Raw genomic sequence first — 26364 nt, 5'->3', positions numbered from 1 at the left:
CCTACAGGAAAATTAAAGTGACCTTTGGAGAAAAGAGAGCCAGTTGTATGAATATCAAGAGCTCAGATGGAAACCCAGTTCTAAACAAAGAAGGAAAAGCAGAAAGGTGGAAGGGGTATATAGAGGGTCTATACAAGGGAGATGTACTCGAGGACAATATTACGGAAATGGAAGAGGATGTAGATGAAGATGAAATGGGAGATAGGATGCTGCGTGAAGAGTTTGACAGAGCACTGAATGACCTGAGTCGAAACAAGGCCCCGCGAGTAGACAACATTCCCTTAGAGCTACTGACGGCCTTAGGAGAGCCAGTCCTGACAAAACTCTACCATCTGGTGGGCAAGATGTATGAGACAGGCGAAATACCCTCAGACTTCAAGAAGAATATAATAATTCCAATCCCAAAGAAAGCAGGTGTTGACAGATGTGAAAATTACTGAACAATCAGTTCAATAAGCCATAGCTGCAAAATACTAACACGAATTCTTTATAGACGAATGGAAAAACTGGTAGAAGCCGACCTCGGGGAAGATCAGTTTGGATTCCGTAGAAATACTGGAACACGTGAGGCAATACTGACTGTATGACTTATCTTAGAAAAAAGATTAAGGAAAGGCAAACCAACGTTTCTAGCATTTGTAGACTTAGAGAAAGCTTTTGACAATGTTGACTGGAATACTCTCTTTCAAATTCTAAAGGTGGCAGGGGTAAAATACAGGGAGGGAAAGGCTATTTACAATTTGTACAGAAAGCAGATGGCAGTTATAAGAGTCGAGGGACATGAAAGGGAAGCAGTGGTTGGGAAGGGAGTGAGACAGGGTTGTAGCCTCTCCCCAATGTTATTCAATCTGTATATTGAGCAAGCAGTAAAGGAAACAAAAGAAAAATTCAGAGTAGGTATTAAAATCCATGGAGATGAAATAAAAACTTTGAGGTTCGCCGATGACATTGTAATTCTGTCAGAGATAGCAAAGGACTTGGAAGAGCAGTTGAACGGAATGAATAGTGTCTTGAAAGGAGGATATAAGATGATCATCATCAAAAGTAAAACGAGGATAATGGAATGTAGTCGAATCAAGTCGGGTGATGCTGAGGGAATTATATTAGGAAATGGGACACTTAAAGTAGTAAAGGAGTTTTGCTATTTGGGGAGCAAAATAACTGATGATGGTCGAAGTAGAGAGGATATAAAATGTAGACTGGCAATGGCAAGGAAAGTGTTTCTGAAGAAGAGAAATTTGTTAACATCGAGTATAGATTTAAGTGTCAGGAAGTAATTTCTGAAAGTATTTGTGTGGAGTGTAGCCATGTATGGAAGTGAAACATAAACAATAAATAGTTTGGACAAGAAGAGAATAGAAGCTTTTGAAATGTGGTGCTACACAAGAATGCTGAAGATTAGATGGGTAGATCACATAACTAACGAGGAGGTATTGAATAGGATTGGGGAGAAGAGAAGTGGCACAACTTGACTAGAAGAAGGGATCGGTTGGTAGGACATGTGTTGAGGCATCAAGGGATCACCAATCTAGTATTGGAGGGCAGTGTAGTGGGGTAAAAATCATAGAGGGAGACCAAGAGATGAATATACTAAGCAGATTCAGAAGGGTGTAGGTTGCGGTAGGTACTGGGAGATGAAGAAGCTAGCACAGGATAGAGTAGCATGGAGAGCTGCATCAAACCAGTCTCAGGACTGAAGACAACAACAACAACAACAACATCAACTGATTTAAGTGATTCATCTGGACTAAAGGGTTAATTACAAAGTAATTCTGTTGGAGCACTGAATAGCTTTGAATGCATGATGGTGCAAGGTTTGATGATTTATGCAAGTGCTGGAAGACCTGCCTCAATTTTATGTACAGAATCCATGTTACATGCAGACTATTGCCATGGGTTGGATAATGTAAACGTGCAAATTTACCAATTTTCTTCCACAAATTGTGTAACAACAGAAAGCTACACATTCTCTCAAAAACTATCACTGAAAACTGTCCCTCCCCCCCCCCCCCCCCCCCTTCCACACGACATATACACAGCTCCATATTCTTCTTGGGAACCTCTCTGTTTCCACTCCATAAAGTAGTTCACTTCATGCATGGTTTGACATAACTAGGATACAGTACCAGTTATGATTCATTCAGAAAGTGTGCACTTCTGCCATGGAATGCCTTAGATTTATGCCTTTACGTCCACATGTTCTCATTCACCAAGTTCTCTGATTACCTGTCAAGTTGGTGAGCGTCCAGACAATACTAACTTTGCAAAATTTAAGTTTTTCATACACATTGTACAATTAAAATAGGATCTGCTGATTGTTCCAAATGACAACTAACAATATCACAACTGTTACTGACTGGTCATAATATGGCAAATCGACAAGGTTCAAATATCTTTTACAAAATCTTGCTGTTTAAAAGAGGTGAAGGTTATCAGATGAATATCACCTTCACATCAAAGTCACTGAAGACAGAGCATTAGTGTGTTTGCTGACAGCAGGCCTCAATGAAGGATCCATCCTGGCAGCAATTCAGAGCAACAATGGAATACTGTGTGGCTCGGCAGTGATCTGAAGCATACTCCTCCGAAACAGGTATTCAATGTCTTAATCACTGCTCCGTCTAGTACAGTGTCCTACTTTGGGTCACAAATAAAATTATCGTGTCTTATTTATAAACCAACAAAACATGAGAAAGCGTTTCAACAACAATCTCTTCAAATTTTCTGAATGCTTTATAGACTCCAATTACAAATAAAAATTAACAGTTACCTTTATTAAGCAGGCATCGACATCTGACCCTTTCTGACGCTTCGACACAGTTTCAGTGTTCTCATCTTCATTAGGCGTCATTATCATTTGCTGATCTCGTAAGTACTTCAAGCAAATTAAGGACAAATACATCCTTTACAAGCAGAATGACATGTCTACATTTCTTTATGACAGAAAGCAGTATGACTGGAAACATTGCAGAATGCTGCAAATACACTAACAATTATAAAACAGACAATATGAAAAAGGTAAAGCTGTCATTAATCCAAGGGTGGTTTGAAGACCACAGTGACTTACTGAGCATGCTGCAATAGGACGTGGTATTCCGTTGTTTCTTTTGGCCTTAGAACTGACTTGGCTGGCAATTTATAGAGGGACATACAGTTTAATGTAGATTACCAACCATGATCTAACTAAGCATTTTTCACATCAACAAACATTGCCAAAAGCAAAAGAAGTTATAAGTGACAGACAAAAATCCTAATGATCAAACATGAGACTTAGGATCTGTTGTTTGGCAGTTGATTACTTAGATGCTGAAACTTCAATATATCATCAGAGACAAAATTCAATTGTCAGAAACAGCTTAAAGCAGCCATTTCTACATAGAACACAAGGTGGAACTGATCAACTGCCAGTGTAATACAGTCTCTCTCTCTCTCTCTCTCTCTCTCTCTCTCTCTCTCACACACACACACACACACACACACACACACACACACACAAACATTCCACGTGGGAAAAATATATCTAAAAACAAAGATGATGTGACTTACTATACGAAAGCGCTGGCAGGTCGATAGAAACACAAACAAACAAATACACACACACAAAATTCTAGCTTTCGCAACCAATGGTTGCTTCGTCAGGAGAGAGGGAAGGAGAGGGAAAGACGAAAGGATGTGCGTTTTAAGGGAGAGGGTAAGGAGTCATTCCAATCCCGGGAGCGGAAAGACTTACCCAAGGGGGAAAGAAGGACAGGTATACACTCGCACGCTCGCGCGCGCCCCCACACACACACACACACACACACACACACACACACACACACACACACACATCCATCCGCACATAGACACAAGCAGACATTTGTAAAGGACACAGTGATCCAGTTAGCATCCCAAAGGCAGGTAGCTAATGACACAATCAACTAGCAAATAACACCAATGTGGCGAGACTGGTAACGACTAGGTGACATAGCATTGTGTCACTTGGCATGCATGCATTTGCCACCCAACAGCAAAATAAATTGCCGCAAGAACACTATGAAAAGGCAGGTCCAATGACCTACTGGCAGTGAACCGGTCAGTGAAGAGTTCAGCAACAGAGTGCAGTGGGCCTGTGTGGCAGGTTAGACAGCCTTCATCTGTCAACCACTGATCGTACTTGTCAGGGTCTGACGTTCCACACTGTTAAGCTGCTCATGGAATCCAGTACGACCATCACTAAGCGCAGACACTCGGGTCTGCAAGACTGCTGCACTAACTTCTTATCATTGTGCTACCTCCCAGCTGTGTGTGTGACCTTCACAAACAACTGCCGCCACTACATCAACATAAAGAATCTATGATTCAACACCAGGCTGCACCCAACAAATGAGGGCAGACAGCTGTATCTGCCCTAGCTTGATGAATAATTATGTGTTTTCTTGAACTTCATTCCCCTCTTGCTGCAGCCATTCTCACCCCCACTGACTCATGTTTTCCACGATGGAGAACAGAATGCCATCCTTACAGACCAGAAGAACAATTCCCACCACTCTTTGGTATTGGTAGTCATACAACAATGCGACCATTATGCTTCTGAATAGAGATGCGAATTCCACCACTGTCTGTCATTCACAAAAAAGTACGAGCAAACTGGTCAAATCTTACACTTCGGAAAATGCAGTGTCATTACAGTTTCCAGCAACACCAGAGGTGCTGCAGCTTTGATGTAAGGTGCCTCAACATTGCTGGAGCTTAACGGAATAACTTGAAGCCCATCGACCCTAGGCCAATGCCGTTTCTACCTGTTTCCAGAGGGCAGCCAATTCCTCTTGTATGTCCACACAAGTGCATTCATTATCCATTTCCTATTGTTCCGAAAAAAATAAAACCAATAAAAAAAGAAACCTACACGTCCAAGCTGGCAGAGGCTAACTGAAAAACAACAAAAAATGTAACTACCAATTGTGGTGCTACTACAATGATGAAATATATGGAATGTTACAAAAGAAACCTAGCTTTGATGTATTCTAAATGGTGCTGAAGAAGGTTCACAAAAACAAAAATGTAGTTACCACTGTTAAGATATGTAACCTTTATGTTGTGGGTCTGCCTTAAACGAACTATGTACTACTACCCCCACCCCACACACACACACACACACACACACACACACACACACACACACACACACACACAGAGAGAGAGAGAGAGAGAGAGAGAGAGAGAGAGAGAGAGACTCACTATCATGAGAAGTGGGTGAGGGAAGAAAGATTGCACACTTGTAATGGGAAGGAGATACAGGGAAGAGGGCTGACAGCTAGAAGGAAGAGGCAGTACGAACATAGAATGGGAATGTGGCACCAGTGAGCTTGTTCTGGGTGCACATGTGTGTGATGTGGAAGAATGGATTGGGAGGGGGAGATAGAACAAAGGAAGAGGGAGACTGAAGAAGAGAGTTTTGAGTGCACAATACGTCAACAGCGGAAGCGTGAATGGGACAGAAGCTGACAGTGATCCAGACCGTAAGGATTACAATGTTGAAAACTGTGTGGCAAGAACAACTCCCATTTATGTATGCCCATGAGAGAGGCAGGTGTGGGGAAGGATCCAGGTGGCACAGGTTGTGATCCATCCACTGAAATGGGACATGTTGCACTCACTCAACAGCATATTCTGCCACTCAGTGGTCAAGTGTACTAGTCTTGCCACAGGAACTGGTTTGGCTTCTGGATCAAGGTGTTATTTCCCCTGCTTCAATCAGTCAATGGGCAATGCCAATAGCTGTCCTCAACACACTGCATATGTCTCATGTTTCCACATCCAACTGTTGGGGATGGATCATATAAATTTACATTTTTCGTTCTGTGTGCATTTTCTGAGACCTGTTGCTCATTCCAATAACTATCTGAATTTAACAAAAGGTTATAAATTAATTGGAGGATTCAGTGCAGTGAACAACAGTAAGAACTTATTTTGAGCTTCAGTTTTACCACCAACAATCAGTACCGCAAAATAGTCAGTACTGTAGTTGTTGCCTTGCGCAGTATGTCGCGAAAACAGTTGACGGAAAGCGAGATTCTTGCTGAACTGTTTGTGGACAATTGTTCTGATGTTCCAAGTGAATGAGATGTAGTGGAAGTGAAGAAGAAAACAATATGGCTATAATCAACCAACGTGATATAACTGTGAATGATTTAGAAGACGAAAGTGACATTGGCTGAAGAAAGACAGGATCATTATTTTAGAAACAGAGGATGCGAACAGCCATGAACTGCCGTTATTAATTTCCAGGCCAATCTTTATCTCTATCCTATACCTCATCAGCATTAAACTTTAAATGTACTGGCTGCGGACCACTGTTTTTCAAAGATAGATCTAAACAAAGAATATCTACAACTGCTGCTTGATGATGCATCATGCCAGCTGTTAGTCTTAAATACACCATTCACGTTATACAGGTAATATCGTTTACCATTTAGGGTTGCTAGTATTTAGAAGAATCCATTCAAGGTATTTTGCACTGTGTTGTTTATTTGGATACTATCACCATTACAGGTCTGACGCAAGCTGAGCAATGCAATAACTTCCAAAGAATCTCTGATCCCTTTTCAAATGACTCTAGGAAAAGAGCTTCACTTTCAGTTGGAACACTGCAGTTTCTTTTTCTCCAGGTCAAATAGATGGAGAACATTCTTAGTCATGAAGATATTACACGCAAGCACCACCACAGTGTGACTGTTAAGATACCGACCTCTAGTATCCTTAAACAGCTGCAGTCATTTCTGGGTAAAATCACATACTATGCCAAGTTTTTTCCCCAAGCTATGCAAATCACACAACCCAAAAATCTGTGGTCAGCCACCTGTAAATAGGCTTTTCAGCAATTCAAGGATGCTCTCATGGCGGCACCAGTCTGATGCCACATACACTGGGCGTGCTGTGGACTCCTGTGACTGACACATTCCCACTACAGAATAGTGGCAGGTTTGTCACCTAAGTACTGAACAGTCAATTGCCTTCACCTCCGTAACTATTTCCAGATTAAAAAGAAGGGTTAGCAGTCATTTATGGGATCAAAAAATTTCACATGAATTCATATGGTATCAAATTTCACCTGTTAACTGACCACAAATCCCTGGTGTCATAGTTTGGGCATCATTTTAAGCTCCCAGAGAAGACAGTGCAGCATTTGCAGCCCTGTACATTGTTTCTAAGCAGGTACCACCATGAAATTGACTTTTGTCCTACAGACAAACATTCCAGCACAGAGACCCTGTCCTGCCTCCCTCTTAGCCCAAACATGAACTTCGATGGCTAAGAAACAGTTTGTTTTGCCCTGTACCAAGAACTACAAGAATCCCTTGATCAATTCCACTTACCATGCATGAGATAGCCATGGCATCATTCCGCGACCTGCACCTGTGGAAAGTTTTGTCTGCGGTACAGACGGAGTGCCTTGAGTATGTTTCCAACCAGTACGACCAGGCCTTTTGCAATTATTGTGTGTTGCGGTACTGGCTCAATGCCATTAAGGGCTTCTTAACATTTGCCACAGAGAACTCTGAATGCAAGTTCCACCTCCATTCTGGCCCCACATCCTTCAGCTTCTTGATGCTTCACATTGTGGGATGATGTGCATGAAGGTATTGATCCAGCAAAACATCTATTGGACCGGCATCAATGCCAACACTAAATTTGCATGCTGCTCCTGCCAAGCATGGTCCCTTGTGTTAAATTTTTTCACCCTGGCACTGCCCTGACCATATATTGGAGAGGACCCACACAGGTTTTATAGGGCTGTTTCAGAGTGCTCTGTGGACTGGATGGCACTCGCTACCACCTCTACTACCGTCCATGACGTATCAATGACATTCACTATCGACAGCACCTTGGCGTGCGAAAATGGGCTTCAATTTACATTGAAGCAGTTCCAGGCTTTCTGTCAACAAAACCGGACACCTGACAACTGCCTGTTTTCATCCAGACTCAATGCAAAATCCGAGCTAATGGTCCATTATGTTGAAAACAAGTGTGGAAGGCCTTGCAGACATCATCTACCAAGGAAGGCCTGTGCAGCTTCCTTGCAATGTATTTGTCCACTCCTAATATAGGAGTCAATCTGGCCAAAACACTGCATGGGCACTGCCATAAGACACTGTTAGACCTCCTGTGTCCTGGGCAAAATTCCCAGCCTGTATATAGGCCCACGTATGTTCAAGGAACCTGTGTTTGGACACACACATTAGGCTGATGTCCAGAGGGGCCCCAAGGAGTGATTGTCAGTTATGGAGGAGGAATCAGGTGTTTGACTTTGGGTATGTCTATCTGACCTGCCATTGCAACCAGTTCTGGCTGTGACCACAATCGCAAGTGGCACCCCTGCCACTACCTTCAACTTCCAGATCGGACACCAGGGTCATCAGCAGCTGTGACTCTCATGCTCGCTGCGTGTCTCAGTGGGTTGGCTGGGCCCAACCTCATGGTTCTGGACCTGCTCATCTGTTAGCAGGATGTTATGATAACGCCCCCCCCCCCCAAACAAAAACCACACACACACACACACACACACACACACACACAGAGAGAGAGAGAGAGAGAGAGAGAGAGAGAGAGAGAGAGAGAGAGATTTTTTTTTGGGGGGGGGGGGGCAGATTTAATATCCTCCCCCCAAATAGCTGATTTCATTACTACATTACTACAGTTGACAATCATCAACAAGGGTATTTCATGTGTGATGAGCTGCTCACAACACCAGGGCCATTATGGTAGCCTTGACCCAGTCTAGTACCATCCATTGCATGAACCATCAATCACAACTTTCCACCTACTGGATATCAACACTGCATTGTACCTGGATGTTCTCAGTCTTTCATTCAGTAGTCTGCTCTCAACGAACTTGGGTTTGTTTACAGATAATGCGTTAGTATCAGAAGTGAACAGAAAAGTTTGGAATGGGCCCAGGCAACTATTTGCTATTATTAATAACCTTGATTATTTTGGTCAAAGACATAAGTGGGTTGGCCTTCAGCTGCAGTAATAATATTTTTCCCCAGAGATGTTTTCAAAACTCTCACTCAGCTTAATTAGGAACAAATTAAGATATCTGTACTTAATGTATGTTCTTTTTTTTCTTGTCTCAATGTTGCAGAAGAGGTCAGAAATAATTAATTGTTCTCACACTAGGCTATAGACAACTAGTAATAAATCAGGTAACATATAAAACCATTTAATTATTGAAAATGAGCAATATGAATAAACTTCCACAGCAAATTTTTCTACTTTTTTAAGTCTGAACTCCACTGTAGGGCAAAGCATCCCAGTGTTTCCTGCTATGAAGACGAGATATAAAGCTTTATTTAATCCATAGAGAAGTACAATACAACCACAAAAAATAGGAATCCAGTCCAAAAGAAGATCAATTAGAAGTTTTATGGACTTTACTCATTTAAAAAAGAAAACAGTTGCAATTTATTATATATCATGTCAAAACTTTTTTTTTTTAAAGTACGATTATCTGCTATAAAAGAAGCTCTGAGATTAAAAATACAGACAAAGGTACACAAGTTTTAACAATCTAGGTCTGTTACTCAAATTACTTTAAGGATACATTCACAACCCATGGACTTAGTGTTGGGTCAGTTATACAATACAACTGATGTCGTTCACTGGTAACATTATTTGGAGATTCCTCTACAAGGCGTTCCTCTGACTGAAAAAAGAATGTCAGACATTGATTTTCTGTTACATAGTAAGTACACAATCAAATCACAGTTAATATTAGTAGCCAGTTTTTTATTCTAAAAAGATTATTGCTAAGTTTGCTAAAAAATTATGCTGAATCCTAAATAAAAGAAAAAATTACAACAGGAAAGAGTATTATGTAATAGCTCACCCCAATATCTAAAATCTCACAATATCTTCCGGATTTAACTGTTCTGTGTCCATCTGTGTTATTCTGTACTTCATATGAACTCAAGTAGTATTCTGGATCAGGCATGTCGACAATCATACCTTGGAATCGAACCAGTTGATTCTCTTTCAAACATTTCTGTTGTATTCCATTGATCAATGGCAACTGTAAGCATACAAAATATTCATAAGTGGTGTGTTGTCTACATTGTCGTGGTATGGTGGTGAACAAAAAAGTCAAATGCTTTTAGATGAATACGTCCTTAAACACTAAATACTTGCAAAAATAAAATGAAGCATAGTCTCAATTACAAAGTAGAATAAACACTCAAAAGCAGTCAGTACATCCAAGTGCCTGTGTAAGTGGAGAATAAATGACAAATAGAAACACACATAGCTTACCATGTACCAATTTTTGTCCTCTAGCAGGTGATTCTTGCAAAATGGCAAATTTGTTTCGCAATATACAGGTGACCACTTTAAAAAATCCAGATCTGTAAAAAATGAAAACAGATATAATTTCATGAAAATATGTTTTTCAAGCCATAAGAATACAGCAGATATGTTTACTTTTTGTCTCTTAGACTGAAATGGAATCTGTAACTGTGTATCTTGCAGTTCACATAAGAAAAATACGTAATGTAAGTAGTATATTTTAGTTAATGTTAATCAAGTGTTCATCAAAATCATGTAGTGTTACAAAAAAATAAAACAACACTCAAACAGTCTGGAAACAAACAGTAGTAATTAGGTGCAAGTTTGGAGAACATATTATGAGTGACAGTGGTGCAGGAGGATATGTGAGGTGGAATGAGTAAAAATACATGGAGTACTATAGTGATGATCAAGTTCAATGAAAACGTAATCACCACCACCACTACAACCACCATCTTCATGGTCCAAATAGAGTAAGATTCACACACTGTCATGGATGACACTGCATACACTCATCTGATTCTTGTATAATGATATGAGATGATCTTGGAGAATACCTTAAGTTTATCATGGTGTAGCATAGACGCAGTAAATCGAAGGAAGATAACTACAATATTTTGTGAAAACTGAAGCAGAATGAGGAAATCATGGAATTTACACAGATCTCAAAGATAGTTAAAGCAAGGTACAGCAAAGTAAATGATTCGAACAACAGACCTGTAGTCCATGCAAGGATTGATTATGTCTTATTAAGAGCTGTCAGGCAAAAATCAAACAAAGGAAAATCCAGGGTGGAATGTAACAATACCAGAGAAGGAAAGTTGCTACTCACCATATAGCGGAGATGCTGAGTCTCGATAGGCACAATAAAAAGATTCACACAATTAATTAATAATTATTGTGCCTATCGCAACTCAGCATCTCCGCTATATGGTATTGTTATTAAGAGCTGTGTCTCATGTAAGTATACTGGGCTGCATAACTTATTATTGCATACAATTACCTGCCAACAGCAAGAGAGAAAAAAATCATCATTACGCTTGTCAATGTAAGAGGGAACCACATTGATAAATTGGAGAATTTGAATGGGAAAGGATGGTTAGCCCTTTGTGAATATGATTTGTCATTACCGGGTGCAATGTTACAGTAGGAATAATGTTACATTTAGTAATGCAGCACTACAAAACATAATGTAATTTCAGTATTGGATGTCAAAAACCTCATCTGCATGGCAGTGATGGTCCACACTGCTTCCATCGGAGCAACTCTACAACACTAGACACACACACACACACACCACACACACAGATTCTAATGAGATACACGTTTCATACACAGCACTAACAAAACACTGCTGGATACTTCCACAAAAGATGTGATTCAGTGTCACATAAGCGGTTATCATAATTATATAGATTGGCTTACATCAGATAAGCTTCACACAACATCGTGTGAAACCGAGTTTCTGTAGCCTGCAATTCATCGTTGCGACCGGGTGAGCACAGTCAAAAATATAACAACATGGCTCCGTGTTATACTTTGTGCAATGGTTAGTGTATTAACCTGCAATGCTAAAGGTTGTAAGTTCAGAGCTCGGCAAATATCATGAAATTTTTGTGTTCCTGAATCCAATAAAATGAGTTTAATTATCATCTTTATTCAATTAATTGGTTTAAATGTAATTTTTTATTTCTAATTCTTTGCCACATCATTTTCATCATTATATCGACTTTTTTATTTGCTCTTATTTTTCTAGCTATTATTCTCTTTTCGTCTGGAATCTGCCTGTGTCATCTATAATCTGCAACCAAGTGCCAACGAGGCCTGCTCTTCGGTTGGTAATGTGGGAGCTCATGTAGCCAGTGAGAAGTTTCTGGTAACCACTGATAGCAAAAAAATTAAAGTTTCCTTTTAGTGCTGAAACTGAACTTTTTCTGTCTTCAGTTTGCTCATAGAGGTTAGCTTTAATAGCCGTGAACAAAGCAATCGCGATTTCTGTTCTTCTGCAGATTGCTGACTGCCGCTTTCTTGGATACATTACATATCGTGAGACTGTAGTTAGTTCCAGACACAAGTATAAATTCAGAGCTACAAAACATGTCTCCTGCCGCAGTTCAGTCACCGGTCACTTAAAATCAGCTATTGACAGAACATATCACTTTTTTGGCCTTCCAATATTACTCTACATTACACATTAACAGCATTTGTGAGATGCCTTGGTATGTCTGTTTGTGTATTACCTATAAGTGAGTGTTAGCCAGTGGTCGATGTGGCATCATCATGGGAGCAGGGGATAGCAGGGTAGGGGGTGGAGGATTATAAAATGCTGCTGGGAGTTTGCAGAGACAATGGGGAATAGGGCAGCTAGATGCAGTCGAGAAATTAGATGGAGGAAGGAGAGATGGGGGGTAGCAGAAAAGGAGTGAAATAAAAAATTGATGGAATAGGGCTGTGTAGTACTGCAATGGGAACAGGGAAGGGCTAAATGGACCCAATGACTAATGAAGGTTGAGGCCATGATGATTACAGGAATGTAGAATATATTGCAGCGAGAGTTTCAACCTGCATAACTCAGAAAAGCTGGTGTTGGTGGGAAGGATTCAGATGGCACAGGCTGTGAAGCAGTCACTGAAACAAAGGACATCATGCTGGGCGGTGTGCACAAGGACAGGGTGGTCCAGTTGTTTCTTGACCCAGCTTGTTGGTGGCCAGTCATGCAGACAGACAGCCCGTTGGTTGTCATGTGCACATAGAATGCAGCACAGTGGTTGCAGCTTAGCTTGAAGATCACATGACTGGAGCAGGCGGTGGTGGGAGGATGTATGGGACAAATCTTGCACTTGGGTCTATTACGGAGATATGAGCAATGAGACAAGAGGTTGGGAGCACGGATAGTGTTGGGATGGACACTGATATTGTTTAGGTTCAATGGGTGGCAGAATACCACTGTGGAGGGAAGGGATGGATAGTGGGTACGACATTTCTCATTTCAGGGCACGACGCAAGGTAGTCGAAGCAACTGGATTACATTTCCCGCTAGGGTTTCGCTTACCTCTTGTCGTGCCCTGAAAAGAGAACTGTCCTACCCGCTATCCTTCCCACACCCTCCCACAGTGGTATTCTGCTGCTCACCAGACCTACACAATATCCTTGTCCATCCCTACACATCCTGTGTTCCCAAAACTTTGACTCATGACTCATATCCCTATGATAGACCTACACGAAAGATCTGTCCCATACATCCTCCCACCACTACCTCCTCCTACAAACTGTGACCACTAAACAACTGAGCCACCTGTTGCTGAGCACGACGTCCAACATGGTGTCTTTCATTTCAATAACTGCTTCACAGCCTGTGCCATCTGGATCCTTCCCCCCCCCCCCCCCCCCCCCCCCCCCCCCCCCACACACACACACACACACACACACACACACACCAGCTTTTCTGAATTGCGCAGGTGGGAACTCTCCTTGCAATATCTTATGTTCCCGTAACCCTCCTGACCTCGACTCGTTAGTCATTGGCCTTACCCATCTAGCCCTCCCCTATTCATTGCAGCACTAAACAGCCCTCTATTCCACCAATGAACCTATTCTTTTTACTTCTCCCATTTTCCGCTAACCCCCCATCCCTTTTCCCCCGGCCTCCATCTATCCTCCCAACTGCACTTTGCTGCCCTACTCTCCACCAACCCTGCACGCTCCCAACAACACTTTACCCTCCCCCACCCCTACCCTGTTATACCTCCCCCTCTCCACCCCAACCTCCTCACCCACACCCAGTTTCCTCTCCCATGATGCACTGCTGCTGTCTGGCTCCAGCTGCCAGAGACTGTGGTCGTGTGTGTGTGTGTGTGTGTGTGTGTGTGTGTGTGTGTGTGTGGTGTGTGTGTGTGTGTGTGTGTGTGTGTGTGTGTGTGTGTGTGCGCGCGCGTGTGAGCGCGCACGTGCGTGTGAGCACGCGCGCGCGTGCATATGCATGACCGCATTTTATTTATTTATTTATTTGTTTGTTTATTTTTTGGACAAATGCCTTGTTTGCCGAAAGCTAACTTTTTGACAGTCTTTTTGTTGTGCCTTTCTGCAACTTAGCGTCTCCGCTATATGGTCAGTAGCAACTATCGTTTCAATTTTATTGTTACATTCCATCCTGGATCTTCCATTGCTAGATTTCTACTAATCATATAGAGGAAATGCCGTGTCTCAGACAGGCTCAACAAAAAGACTGCTATACATATAAACTTTCCATTAAAAGGTCTGCTCCGAAAATACACAATCACCACTCATATTCTCATGACTACTCTCTCTCTGTTTCTAATATACACAAGGACAACACACAGACTAAATCTGGCCACTGAGGCCAGCCTATGTACAGCAGCAATTGCACCTGATGGGAGAAATTGCACGTGGGTTATGGGAGTAAGGAGGAGGCTGAGGTGGAGAGAGGGAGGTGTATCAGAGTAACAGAAAAGAAGAAGAAGAGGGGAAAACAAATAGTGGGTGCATTGGTGAAATAGAAGGCAGTGTAGTACTGGGAGTAGAGAATGCAAATGGTAGGTGAAGAACACTGAATAGCAAAGGCTGAGGCCAGGGAGGTTATGGGAATGTAGAATGTACTGCAGGGAGATTTTCTACCCACGCAATTCAGAACAGCTAGTATTGGTAGGGAGGATGGCACAGGATATGAAGCAGTCGATAAAGTGAAGCACATTGTGTTGGGCAGCGTGTTCAGGAACTGAGTGGTCCAGCTGTCACTTGGCCACAGTTTGTCAGTGGCTATTCATGTAGACAGAAAGCACAGGGCTCCAGCTTAGTTTGTAGACCATATCTCCTTTCACAGGTAGCCTTGCCTTTAATGGGATAGGAGATACCTGAGACCAGACTGGAGTAGCTGGTTGTGGAAGGATGTATCAGACAGGTATTGCATCTAGGTCTACTACAAGGAAATTAGCCATGAGACAAGGGGGTTGAGAGTATGGGTGTAATACGGCTGGGCAAAGATATTCCGTAGGTTTGGTGGGTGGCATAATATCACTGTTGGTGAGGTTGGGAGGGTAGTGAGTAGGATGTTCACTAAGGGTGGCTAGGCTATATGGAAGGGACTTGGGCAACTAACTATGTGGAGGTACTGTTGGTGGTTAGTAGATACCGACAGGCCATACTTGAGGTGGAGGTCAACATCGAGGACAGTGGCTTGTTAGGCTGAGGTGAATCAGGTGAAATGAAGGTGTAGAAGGTACTGAGGTGGAGGAATGTGGATAGGATGTCCTCACTCTTGGTCCAAATCACAAAGACGTCATCAATGAATCTAAACCAGGAGAGAGTTTTGGATTTCTGGGTGGTTAGTAAGGATTTCTCTAGATCGTCTACAAATTCATTGGCATAGGATGGTGCAATGTGGGTGCCCTTCACTGTACCACAGGTTTGTTTGTAGATCATGCCTTCAAAGAAGAAGTAATCAGGAAGGAGGTTGTAGGTTTGGAGTCAGTTGGGCACTCAGCACGGTAGCGTCCAATAGCGGCAAGGCCATGAGTTTTAGGGATGTTAGTATAGAGGGAGATGGTAGCATCAATAGGGACAAGCAGAGCATAGTGTGCTAAACGAACACGAACTGTGGAGAATCGGTGGAGGAAATGGTTGGTGTCCTTCATATAGGAGAGTAAATTACGGGTAATAGGCTAAAGGTGTTAGGTCTGTGAGAACAGAGATTATCTCAGCGAGGACACAGTAACTGGCCACAACGGGGCATCCTAAATGGTTGGGTTTACAGACTTTCCAAAGTATGTACAAGGTATGAGGGCGAGAAATGGTAGAGGTGAGGGGACAGATGGACTCGGGTAGGGTCCAGAACCCTACCCCAGAGGTAGGCCTGATTTATAATCTCACCTGCAGACAAAGGCTCCATCACTGTGGTTTTGAACCAGAGGCATCACCTAGTGGAGGGATTTGTCAGATTCGTCCACGTACAAACCCTGCCACCATTTCAGAATTCCAACAGAATCTACAGGCTCTCCTCAAATCCTTAGGCCCACGCCACATCTTACCCAAATCTGCCTCCCTCCTCACCCCTACCACTTCCCACACTCCCACTTTCTACATGCTTCCTAAAGTCCATAAACCCAACCACCTCGGATGCTCCACTGCAGTCGTTTACTGTGCCCCCACTGAGAGAACCTCTGCTCTCATACACTAATACCTTTAGCTTATTATCCATAACTTATCCTCCTACATAAAAGACACCAACCATTTTCTCCGCTGACTCTCCACAGTTCCTGTTCCTTTACCATATGGCATTCTGCTCATCCCTAATGATGCCACCACCACCTCCTTCTACACTAACATTAGCAATGTCCATGGCTTTGCCACTACCAAACACTACCTTTCCCAATGCCTGACCGACTCCAAACCCTCAATCTTCTTCCCTGTCACCATGACTGACTATATCCTCACCCAAAATTACTTCTCCTTTGAAGACATCACCTACAAGGGCACCATGCTATGCCAATTTATTTATGGCCATCTATAGGAATCCTTCCTAACCACCCAAACCCTTTCCTGGGTCACATTCAATGATGACACTTCGTGATATGGACTAAGGATGTGGGCACCCTACTCACATTTCTCCAGAATCTCAACACCTTCTCCCCTGTTCTTATCAGAACAGTTGCAGAAGCAACCAAAAAAAAAAAAAAAAAAAAAAAAAAAAAACATGCCAAATTTAAAAGAATGCAAAATCCCCAAGGCTGCCAACGTTTTCCAGAAGCTTGAAATGTAACCCAAACTTCAATGCAAGATGCCTTTAATAGTTTCTACAACAAAACTATCTGAAATATGGCAGAAAATCCAAAGAGATTCTGGTTGTATGTGAAGTACACCAGCACCAAGAAACAACACGCTCACTGTGCAATAGTGATGGAAATGTTACAGATGACTGTGCCACTAAAGTGGAGTTAATAAATACTGTTTTCCAAAATTCCTTCACCAAAGAAAAATCTAATGAATTACAGACCTGTCTCACTGATGGTGATTTGTTGTATGATTTCGGAAAACATACTGTGTTTGAGCATTATGAATTACCTCGAGGAACTGTTGATACACAGTCAGTACGGATTCAGAAAATATTGTTCTCGTGAAAAACAACCAGCACTTTATTCACTTGAAGTAATGAATGCCATCGACGGGGGATGATTCTACATTTCTAGATTTCTGAAAGGCTTTTGATATCATTCCTCACAAGTGGCTCCAAATCACATTGCATTTCTATGGAATATTGTCTCAGTTGTGAGACTGGATTTGTAATTTCCTGTCACAAAGTTCACAGTTTGTAGCAAATGACAGAAAGTTGACAAGTAAAACAGAGGAGATATCTGGCGTTCCTCAAGGAAGTGTTAATAGTTCCTCTGCTGCTCCTAATCTATATAAACAATTTAGGACGCAATCTGAGTAACCCTCTTAGATTTTTCTGTACCTGAATGGTGCAGAAAGCGCCAATTGACTCTAAATAATGTAAAGTGTGAAGGCATCCACATGAGTACTAAAAGGAAAGCACTACATTTCAATTGCACATTAAATGACACAAATCTAAATGCTGTGAATTAACCTAAATACTTACGGATTACAGATAGGAATATCTTAAATTGGAGCATCACATAGACAATGTTGTGGAGAAAGCTCCTCAGACTGTTTTACTGGAAGAACACTTGGAAGTTTCAATAGGTTCGCGAAAGAGACTGTCTACACTACACTTGTCCATCCCCTGCTGGAGTACTGCTGTCTGGCAAGGGATCCTTACTGGATAAGATTTATGGACATTGAAAAATTCAAGGAAAGGCAGCTTGTTTTGCATTACCTCAAAATATGTGAAAGAGTGTCACAGATGTGAGCTGAGGTGGCAATCATTTAAAAAAAGGAGAGAGAGTCTTTTGCTGCAGCAAGATCTTTTCATGAAACTTAAATCTTAAATGTTCTCCTCCAAATGTGAAAATATTTTGTCCCCCCCACCTACAAAGAAAGAAATGGTCATTGTAACAAAATAACAGAAATCAATCACAGCTCATATGGTAAAGACACACTATAACCACAACTGTGAGAAAATGTTTAAAACTAGGTGGGTCATCTGTTGTGCTACACTATCAACTCTGAAGAGGACATCCTTTCTCAACTGGACGGGAACCCAGTGATCAGTATTCTGAAAATGATATGGGCTTCTATGGCACGCACAGGTTACTGCTCACCGTCTCTCTTGTTTGCATACTGTGAAGTGGAAGATACGAAAGTGATCCTGTCTTTAAACTTATGTTACATCTAAACAGTACATTTCTAGACATCAAGTTCCTTATCAAAACTTGATCTACTAAGTCCGCTCTACAGCCCCTGGAAGCCTGGAGTAGGAATTGTGAAACATCCTGCGTTTCTAAGAGTTGCGACAGCTATTGCTAATATATATATATCTAAACTTCTTCCCTGAAGGTTCTCTTTCTTAAAGAGATTTATAGAACACAATAAATGAATAAGTTGGCTGGTTGGAGGGTGGGAAGGCGGGTATGGGGTAAGGCACCAAACACATTCATGAGTCCCTTGATCCAAGAGGTTTTTTGTTATGGTTTTAGGGCGCAAAACTACTATGGTCATTAGCGCCCGGATCCAAGAGTTGTGCATCCAGAAGTAAAGACATTTGCTGAGAATGTTTTCTGATCTAGTTGGGAGATTGGTAACAGTAAAAGTGAGAAAGCTAAAAACATAACGGACATCTTTCATGCCACAACAACAGCCCGAGATGAAGGAAATGCGGAAATCAGCAGCTGGGAATCCCCAAGACCCCACATGTAACAGAAAACGTCTCACCCACTCTCTCACTGCTGGCCATTTCATTCAAGAGTACCCACTATTAAAAAGAGTGCGACACCCAGAATAGAAAATTGGACACAGCAGAAAGGAGCCAAACCGAATCTAAATGCGATCAAATAGAGCAAAAGAGAGATGAAAGAGTAGCATAGTCAAGGAGGTAGAGTTGGGGAACACCCAGACTAAGTATACAGCAGGAGACACCCCATGCCCAACCAAGCTGCCCCTGCTCCAGAGGTAGATTAAAACCTTTTAACAGAATAAAAACTACTTTTACAGAGAAAACTGGACTAGATCAACCACCCCTAAATCATCGGCCAATATTTGAAGCAATGAGTCTGGGATTCCATACTTAGCCTGGAGGGCCAAAAGGGGGCATAATGAATGAATAAAAGTAAATTCTTACACTGACATTGTGACAGATTGACTAACACGAGAGGTAGAATATGATGCAACCGATCAGTTTTGACCAGTGAAACAACCAACCAGTATGGTAACTATTACTTCATACAATGACACACACTTTAGTTACTGAAGTATCAGAACCCCAGCAGACCGTAACAGTTTTGAATGGAGAGAGTTTTGTTATTAATGCCTTCAAACAAATTTAAATACTTGAAAATGTTAGACCACAGCAGAAGAACGCTTTTCAGTGGAAAAACAGAGATACAACTACAGAATGCACATGGTACAACATGTCATACTGGATGGAGAGTCACCGACAGACGTTGAAGCAACTTCAGGTATATCACAGGGAAATACTTTGAGGGATTTGCTGTTCATGTTATACACTAATAATCAGGCGGGCAATATTATCCTCAGACCTTCTGTAGATGATACAGTTAATTATAATGAACTATCTGAGGATGATGGCACAAATATTCAGTCAAATACTAATTACACAGGCTTGCACAATTCAGCTGACATCTAGTTTCAAATGCCTGCTATAGTAAGTGTGTCCTGCCTGCAAGTCAAAAATACTTGTGACCATTTGCTCTGTCATTCTTTGTGCACATTAAACACCTCTTGTAGTCCTATTTGGTATAAGTCCTGCACACTTGAGCAGTATTCTGACATACTGTAAACTACTGAATGCAGTGGTTTAGACATCAAGGCATGCATTATAATAATAAAGGTGTGTCCCATCAGGTAACAAAACAAAGGCAATACGAGTGGAGTGAGGCATGGGGGTGTACTCAAAAAACTGGAATAACATTTCCCTCAGTGGAGTTTGTGGAATACACATTTCTACCGCTAGTCATGTATAGCGCAACTCATTGCCAGTTCAGTGCCACCTGTGTTGTCAACCTGGCTAGTTCTGTTCATCTGCAGTGATTGTTTTTGCTAGCACTGTTTTCTTCTTGTTTCATTTTCTTTTATGATGGCAAGTTTAAGTGAACAATGTGCAAATGTGAAATTTTATATTCTACTCAGTGAGAAGGCTGCTGAAACTGTTTTCATGTTGAAAACAGCTTACCAAGATGACACCATGGGAAAAACTCAAGTGTGTGAGGGGTCTGCTTGATTTAAAAATGCCAAGATGTCAATTGATGATAAACCTCGTTCTGGACGTACATCAACTGCCCCAATCATTCAGAGTTTGTTCCTCCATGTCAGACTGTCAATCAAACCGAACAGTGGAAGTACAGATGGGACAAATGTGTTAATTGTAATGGAGAGTATTTTGAAATAAATAATGTTGTTTTGTAAACAATTTGAAAATAAAATCTTGGTTTTCACGCTGCATCAATTCCAATAAAATTCTCGAACTTTTGATTGCTATCTCTGCCATCAAAAGCTAGATAATTTTATTGCAATTGATGCACCTTGAAAACTGCAAAACTTTTAAAAAGGAATTTCATAACTGTTACTCAAAAGATGGGGTCATAAGGTCCAGTAGATGCTGCTACGGAGTATCTCGGACCAGCCATTGCAAATAACTTACGTAATATGAATATGATCTCACAAACTAGCAGGGCAATGCGAGCCATAAATTGTTTAAACTCAAAAAACTCTAGTGGTTGTAATAAAATAGCTACTAAGTTGATCAAGGAGCATTTGTCTGAGTTTTGGAACAGTTTAGATTATTTGTCTAACCAGTTGTCTATCACTGATGGAAATTTCCTGATTGGCTGAAATGTGCTGCAGTTCACCCTAAGTATAAAAAAAAGGGGGAGAAGAAAGAAGCAAATACTGTCAAACCTTCCAATATTAAGAAGGCTTGTTACAAATACAGCAAGAAAGTACTTGCCTTTGGTTGTGACACCATACACAATCATTAAATTCCTCCACTTGAGTATTTCCTGTCTGATGAGCCCATGTCATGGTGGTGAGCATCCTACATTTCAGTAGCCTGGAGGGATAGTACAGCCGACTTCAAGCAGGCATTCAATCTTATGGGATATAGTATGAAACCTGTGCCCAAGGTCATGGGGGAACACTTTAGTAGTAGCTGTGGTGTGGGAGGAGACTTTCATAAAGCAGAGTTAGCAGATGAGATGAGACACTTTTTCTAGGGATGCATGAGAAGGGAACTACTGCCTTGTGGTCCAGTGGGAATTCCAATGGCTACGGCAGATAATGCTGAAAGACAAATCTTTGGAAGTGATAAGCCTACCCTTGGTTGGTTTGGGGGATTAAAGGGACCAGACTGCTACGGTCATCGGTCCCTTTTTCCAAATACAAAGGACACCCACAGAGAATAAAAACGAGGAACAGAAGAGATCACAGACGATACAGAACAAGAGAAACTGAGACAAAGACAAGACAAAACAAACTAAAACCACACAGAGTGTGACGGTGGTTGGCCGACCACATAAATAAAAAAGGAAAAGCCAACCACTTAGAAACACATTAAAAAATCAGTTTAAAATCATAGGCCAAAGGCCAGAATCAACACAAAACAATAAAATAAAACAGAAACACTCAGATTAAATGATAAAATCCCCCTGCCCGATTAAAACGTAAAACTAAGTCAGCCATAGTGGAGTCGTCTGTTAAAAGGGCAGGGAGCGTAGCAGGCAGCGGAAATGTCTGCCTGACCACAGCTAAAAGGGGGCAGGCCAACAGAATGTGGGCCACTGTCAAAGCCGCCCCGCAGCGACGGCGCAGTAAATAACTGTGTGTTAGCCGGGAGTGGCCAATGCGGAGCCGACAAAGGACGACTGAGTCCCTGCGGTTGGCTCGCATGGATGACCGCCACACAGTTGTCGTCTCCTTAATGGCACGGAGTTTATTGGGTGTAATCCGATCGCGCCATTCAGCGTCCCAAAGCGCAAAAACATTTCGGCGGAGGACTGCCTGCAAATCAGTCTCTGGGAGGCCAACATCCAGAGATGGTTTACCCGTGGCCTCTTTCGCCAGGAGGTCAACATGTTCATTGCCCGGGATACCGACATGACCGGGGGTCCACACAAAGACCACCGAGCGGCCGCAACGCGCAAGAGTATGCAGGGACTCATGGATAGCCATCACCAGACGAGAACGAGGAAAACACTGGTCGAGAGCTCGTAAACCACTCAGGGAATCGCTACAGATAACGAAGGACTCACCTGAGCAGGAGCGGATATACTCTAGGGCTCGTAAGATGGCGACGAGCTCAGCAGTGTAAACGCTGCAGCCAGCCGCCAAGGACAGTTGTTCGGAATGGTCCCCTAGAGTTAGCGCATACCCGACACGACCAGCAACCATCGAACCGTCGGTGTAAACAATTCCAGAGCCCTGATACGTGGCCAGGATGGAAGAAAAGCGGCGGCGGAAAGCCTCTGGAGGGACCGAGTCCTTCGAGCCCTGTGCCAAGTCAAGCCGAAGGCAAGGGCGAGGAACACACCACAGGGGTGTACGCAGAGGCGCCTGGAAAGGAGGTGGAACAGGGAAAAACCCAAGCCCGCAGAGAAGCTCCTTGACATGTACGGCAATCGGACAACCCGACCGGGGCCGACGGTCCGGCAGATGGACGACCGACCGCGGGAACAGGACACGGTAATTTGGATGCCCGGGCAAGCTAAAAACATGGGCAGCATAAGCAGCCAGTAACCGCAGTGGAGGGACACCTGCCTCAACAAGGATGCTGTCCACAGGGCTGGTGCGGAAGGCACCAGTGGCAAGTCGGATCCCGCTGTGTAGTATTGGGTCCAGCACCCGCAACGCAGAGGGGGATGCTGAGCCATAAGCCAGGCTCCCATAATCCAGACGGGACTGGATTAACGCCTGGTAGAGCCGCAACAGGGTAGAGCGGTCGGCGCCCCAGCGGGTGTGGCTCAAGCATCTCAGAGCGTTGAGATGCCGCCAACACGTCTGTTTAAGCTGCCGGATATGAGGCAGCCAAGTCAACCGGGCATCGAAAACCACCCCCAAAAACCTGTCAGTCTCCACCACAGCAAGGAGTTTGTCGGCAAGATAAAGCCGCGGCTCAGGATGGACTGTTCGGCGCCGGCAGAAATGCATAACGCGGGTCTTGGCTGCCGAAAACTGAAACCCATGCGCTACAGCCCAAGACTGTGCCTTACGGATAGCGCCCTGTAGCTGACGTTCAACAGCTGCAATGCCAGTAGAGATGTAGTAAAGGCAGAAGTCGTCAGCATACAGGGAAGCGGAGACAGAATTTCCCACGGCCGCAGCAAGCCCGTTAATGGCTATTAAAAACAGACAGACACTTAAAACAGAGCCCTGTGGCACACCGTTCTCCTGGACGTGGGAGGAACTATACGAGGCCGCGACTTGCACGCGGAAGGTACGACACGACAGAAAATTGCGGATAAAAATCGGCAGAGGACCCCGAAGACCCCATCCATGAAGTGTAGAAAGGATGTGATGACGCCATGTCGTATCGTACGCCTTCCGCATGTCGAAAAAGACAGCGACCAGGTGCTGACGGCGGGCAAAGACAGTACGGATGGCCGACTCCAGGCTCACCAGATTGTCGGCGGCGGAGCGGCCTTTACGGAACCCACCCTGAGATGGAGCCAGAAGGCCCCGAGACTCCAGTACCCAAGTCAAGCGCTGGCTCACCATCCATTCGAGAAGCTTGCAAAGAACGTTGGTGAGGCTAATGGGGCGGTAGCTGTCCACCTCCAAAGGGTGCTTGCCTGGTTTCAGAATGGGGATAACGATACTTGCCCGCCACTGCGACGGAAACTCACCCTCGACCCAAATACGGTTGTAAAGGTCGAGGAGCCGTCGCTGGCAGTCCACTGAGAGGTGTTTCAGCATCTGGCAGTGGATGCTATCTGGTCCAGGAGCGGTATCAGGACAAGCGGCAAGGGCACTGCGGAATTCCCACTCACTGAATGGAACATTGTACGATTCTGGATGGTGGGTGCGAAACGAAAGGCTCCGACGTTCCATCCACTCTTTAATGGAGCGGAAGGCCTTAGGGTAATTCGCAGAAGCGGAACTCATAGCAAAATGCTCTGCTAAGTGGTTTGCAATGACGTCGGAGTCAGTACAAACTGCTCCATTCAGTGAGAGCGCAGGGACGCTGACAGGTGGCCGATAGCCATAGACGCGTCGAATCTTGGCCCAGACCTGTGATGGAGTGACATGGAGCCCAATGGTGGACACATATCGCTCCCAGCACTCCTGCTTGCTTTGGCGGATAAGGCGGCGGGCCCGCGCACGCAGCCGTTTGAAGGTGATCAGGTGTTCAATGCAGGGATGTCGCTTGTGACGCTGTAGCGCCCGCCGGCGATCTGTAATCGCTGCAGCGATCTCAGGCGACCACCAAGGCACAGTCCGCCGCCGAGGGGACCCAGAGGGGCGGGGAATGGCAGATTCGGCGGCAGTAACGATGCCGGTGGTGACCGATTGAACCACCGCATCAATGTCGTCATTAGAGAGAGGCTCAAGAGTGGCAGTGGAGGAGAACAAGTCCCAGTCAGCCTTATTCACAGCCCATCTGCTAGGGCGCCCAGAAGAGTGACGCTGTGGTAGTGACAGAAAGATCGGAAAGTGGTCACTACCGCACAGGTCGTCATGCACACTCCATTGGACTGACGGTAAGAGGCTAGGGCTACAGATTGAAAGGTCAATGGCGGACTATGTGCCATGCGCCACACTGAAGTGTGTGAAGGCACCATCATTTAAAATCGAGAGATCGAGCTGCGACAACAAATGCTCAACGATGGCGCCTCGACCTGTTGCCACTGACCCACCCCACAGAGGGTTATGGGCGTTGAAGTCGCCCAATAGCAAGAAAGGTGGCGGCAATTGGGCTATCAGCGCAGCCAGGACATGCTGCGAGACATCACCATCCGGTGGAAGGTAAAGACTGCAGACGGTAACAGCCTGTGGCGTCCACACCCGAACAGCGACAGCCTCTAAAGGTGTGTGGAGAGGGACAGACTCGCTGTGCAGAGTGTGAAGGACATAGAGGCAGACGCCACCCGACACCCTTTCATATGCTGCCTGGTTCTTATAATAACCCCGATAGCCACGGAGGGCGGGGGTTCGCATTGCTGGAAACCAAGTTTCCTGAAGAGCAATGCAGAAGACAGGGGGAAGGCTGATAAGTCGTTGGAGCTCAGCTAGATGGTGGAAAAAACCGCCGCAGTTCCACTGGAGGATGATATTGTCCATGGCTGAGAAAGGCGTGAAAGGACTGGGAAGGCAATTTACGCCGCTTGTTCACTCACTGCCACCGATTCAGTACCCGTACGCAGAGCGCGGAAGGTGCGGTGGGGTTGGTGCCACCTCAAGTTCTTTGGCCTTAGAGGTCTTTTTCTTGGACTTCTCTCGCTGAACCTTGGGTTTCACCGGCTGGGAAGGCTTCACCGATTCAGTCTCCGGGACAGAGGAGGATCGTGAAGCCCTACGCCCGGCCGCTGGTGAGGACTTATGCCACTGGCGGCCGTCATCCTTCCCGCTGGTGGAACCCTGGGAAGGGAGGGTCCCAAGGGAACTCTTACGGGCAAGAGTAGCTGAAGAAGTTAGACGCTTCTCCGGCTGAGAAGCGGGGACAGACGTCCCCGACGGGTGGGAGGAGGTTGCTCCTGAGGCAGGTGGTGCAGGAGCAACCGGTTGGGTAGAGCCCCCCCACGGGCAAGGGGGCAAGAGGAGTCTTACTGCTTATCGAGCTGGCTGGAAGTCTCGAAACTGATGGGGCTAGCACAGGTGTTGTAGCAGCTGCATAAGATGATGTCATTCTCACAGGATGGAGTCTGTCATATTTCCTTTTGGCCTCAGTATAGGTCAGCCGGT

At 44.0% G+C, this 26364-nt stretch overlaps 1 protein-coding gene across 3 annotated transcripts in view; it reads right to left on the bottom strand.

The window, feature by feature from the left end:
* The window catches only part of LOC124605483 (mini-chromosome maintenance complex-binding protein), an 89372-nt gene that overhangs the window by 43269 nt on the left and 19739 nt on the right, over window positions 1-26364 (bottom strand). For all 3 annotated transcript variants that reach the window (XM_047137205.1, XM_047137204.1, XM_047137206.1), the window contains exons 2-5: window positions 10291-10382; window positions 9872-10054; window positions 9587-9688; window positions 2771-2875 (exon numbers count right to left, since the gene is read on the bottom strand). In XM_047137205.1, the coding sequence (XP_046993161.1) occupies window positions 2771-2875; window positions 9587-9688; window positions 9872-10054; window positions 10291-10382 (482 nt within the window). The remainder of the gene's footprint in view (window positions 1-2770; window positions 2876-9586; window positions 9689-9871; window positions 10055-10290; window positions 10383-26364) is intronic.

Source organism: Schistocerca americana, chromosome 3, assembly GCF_021461395.2.
Source record: "Schistocerca americana isolate TAMUIC-IGC-003095 chromosome 3, iqSchAmer2.1, whole genome shotgun sequence".
In the NCBI taxonomy this organism is placed as follows: Eukaryota; Metazoa; Arthropoda; class Insecta; order Orthoptera; family Acrididae; genus Schistocerca; species Schistocerca americana.
The sequence above is the reverse complement of the archived record's forward strand: the minus strand, read 5'-3'. Positions and strand labels throughout refer to the sequence as shown.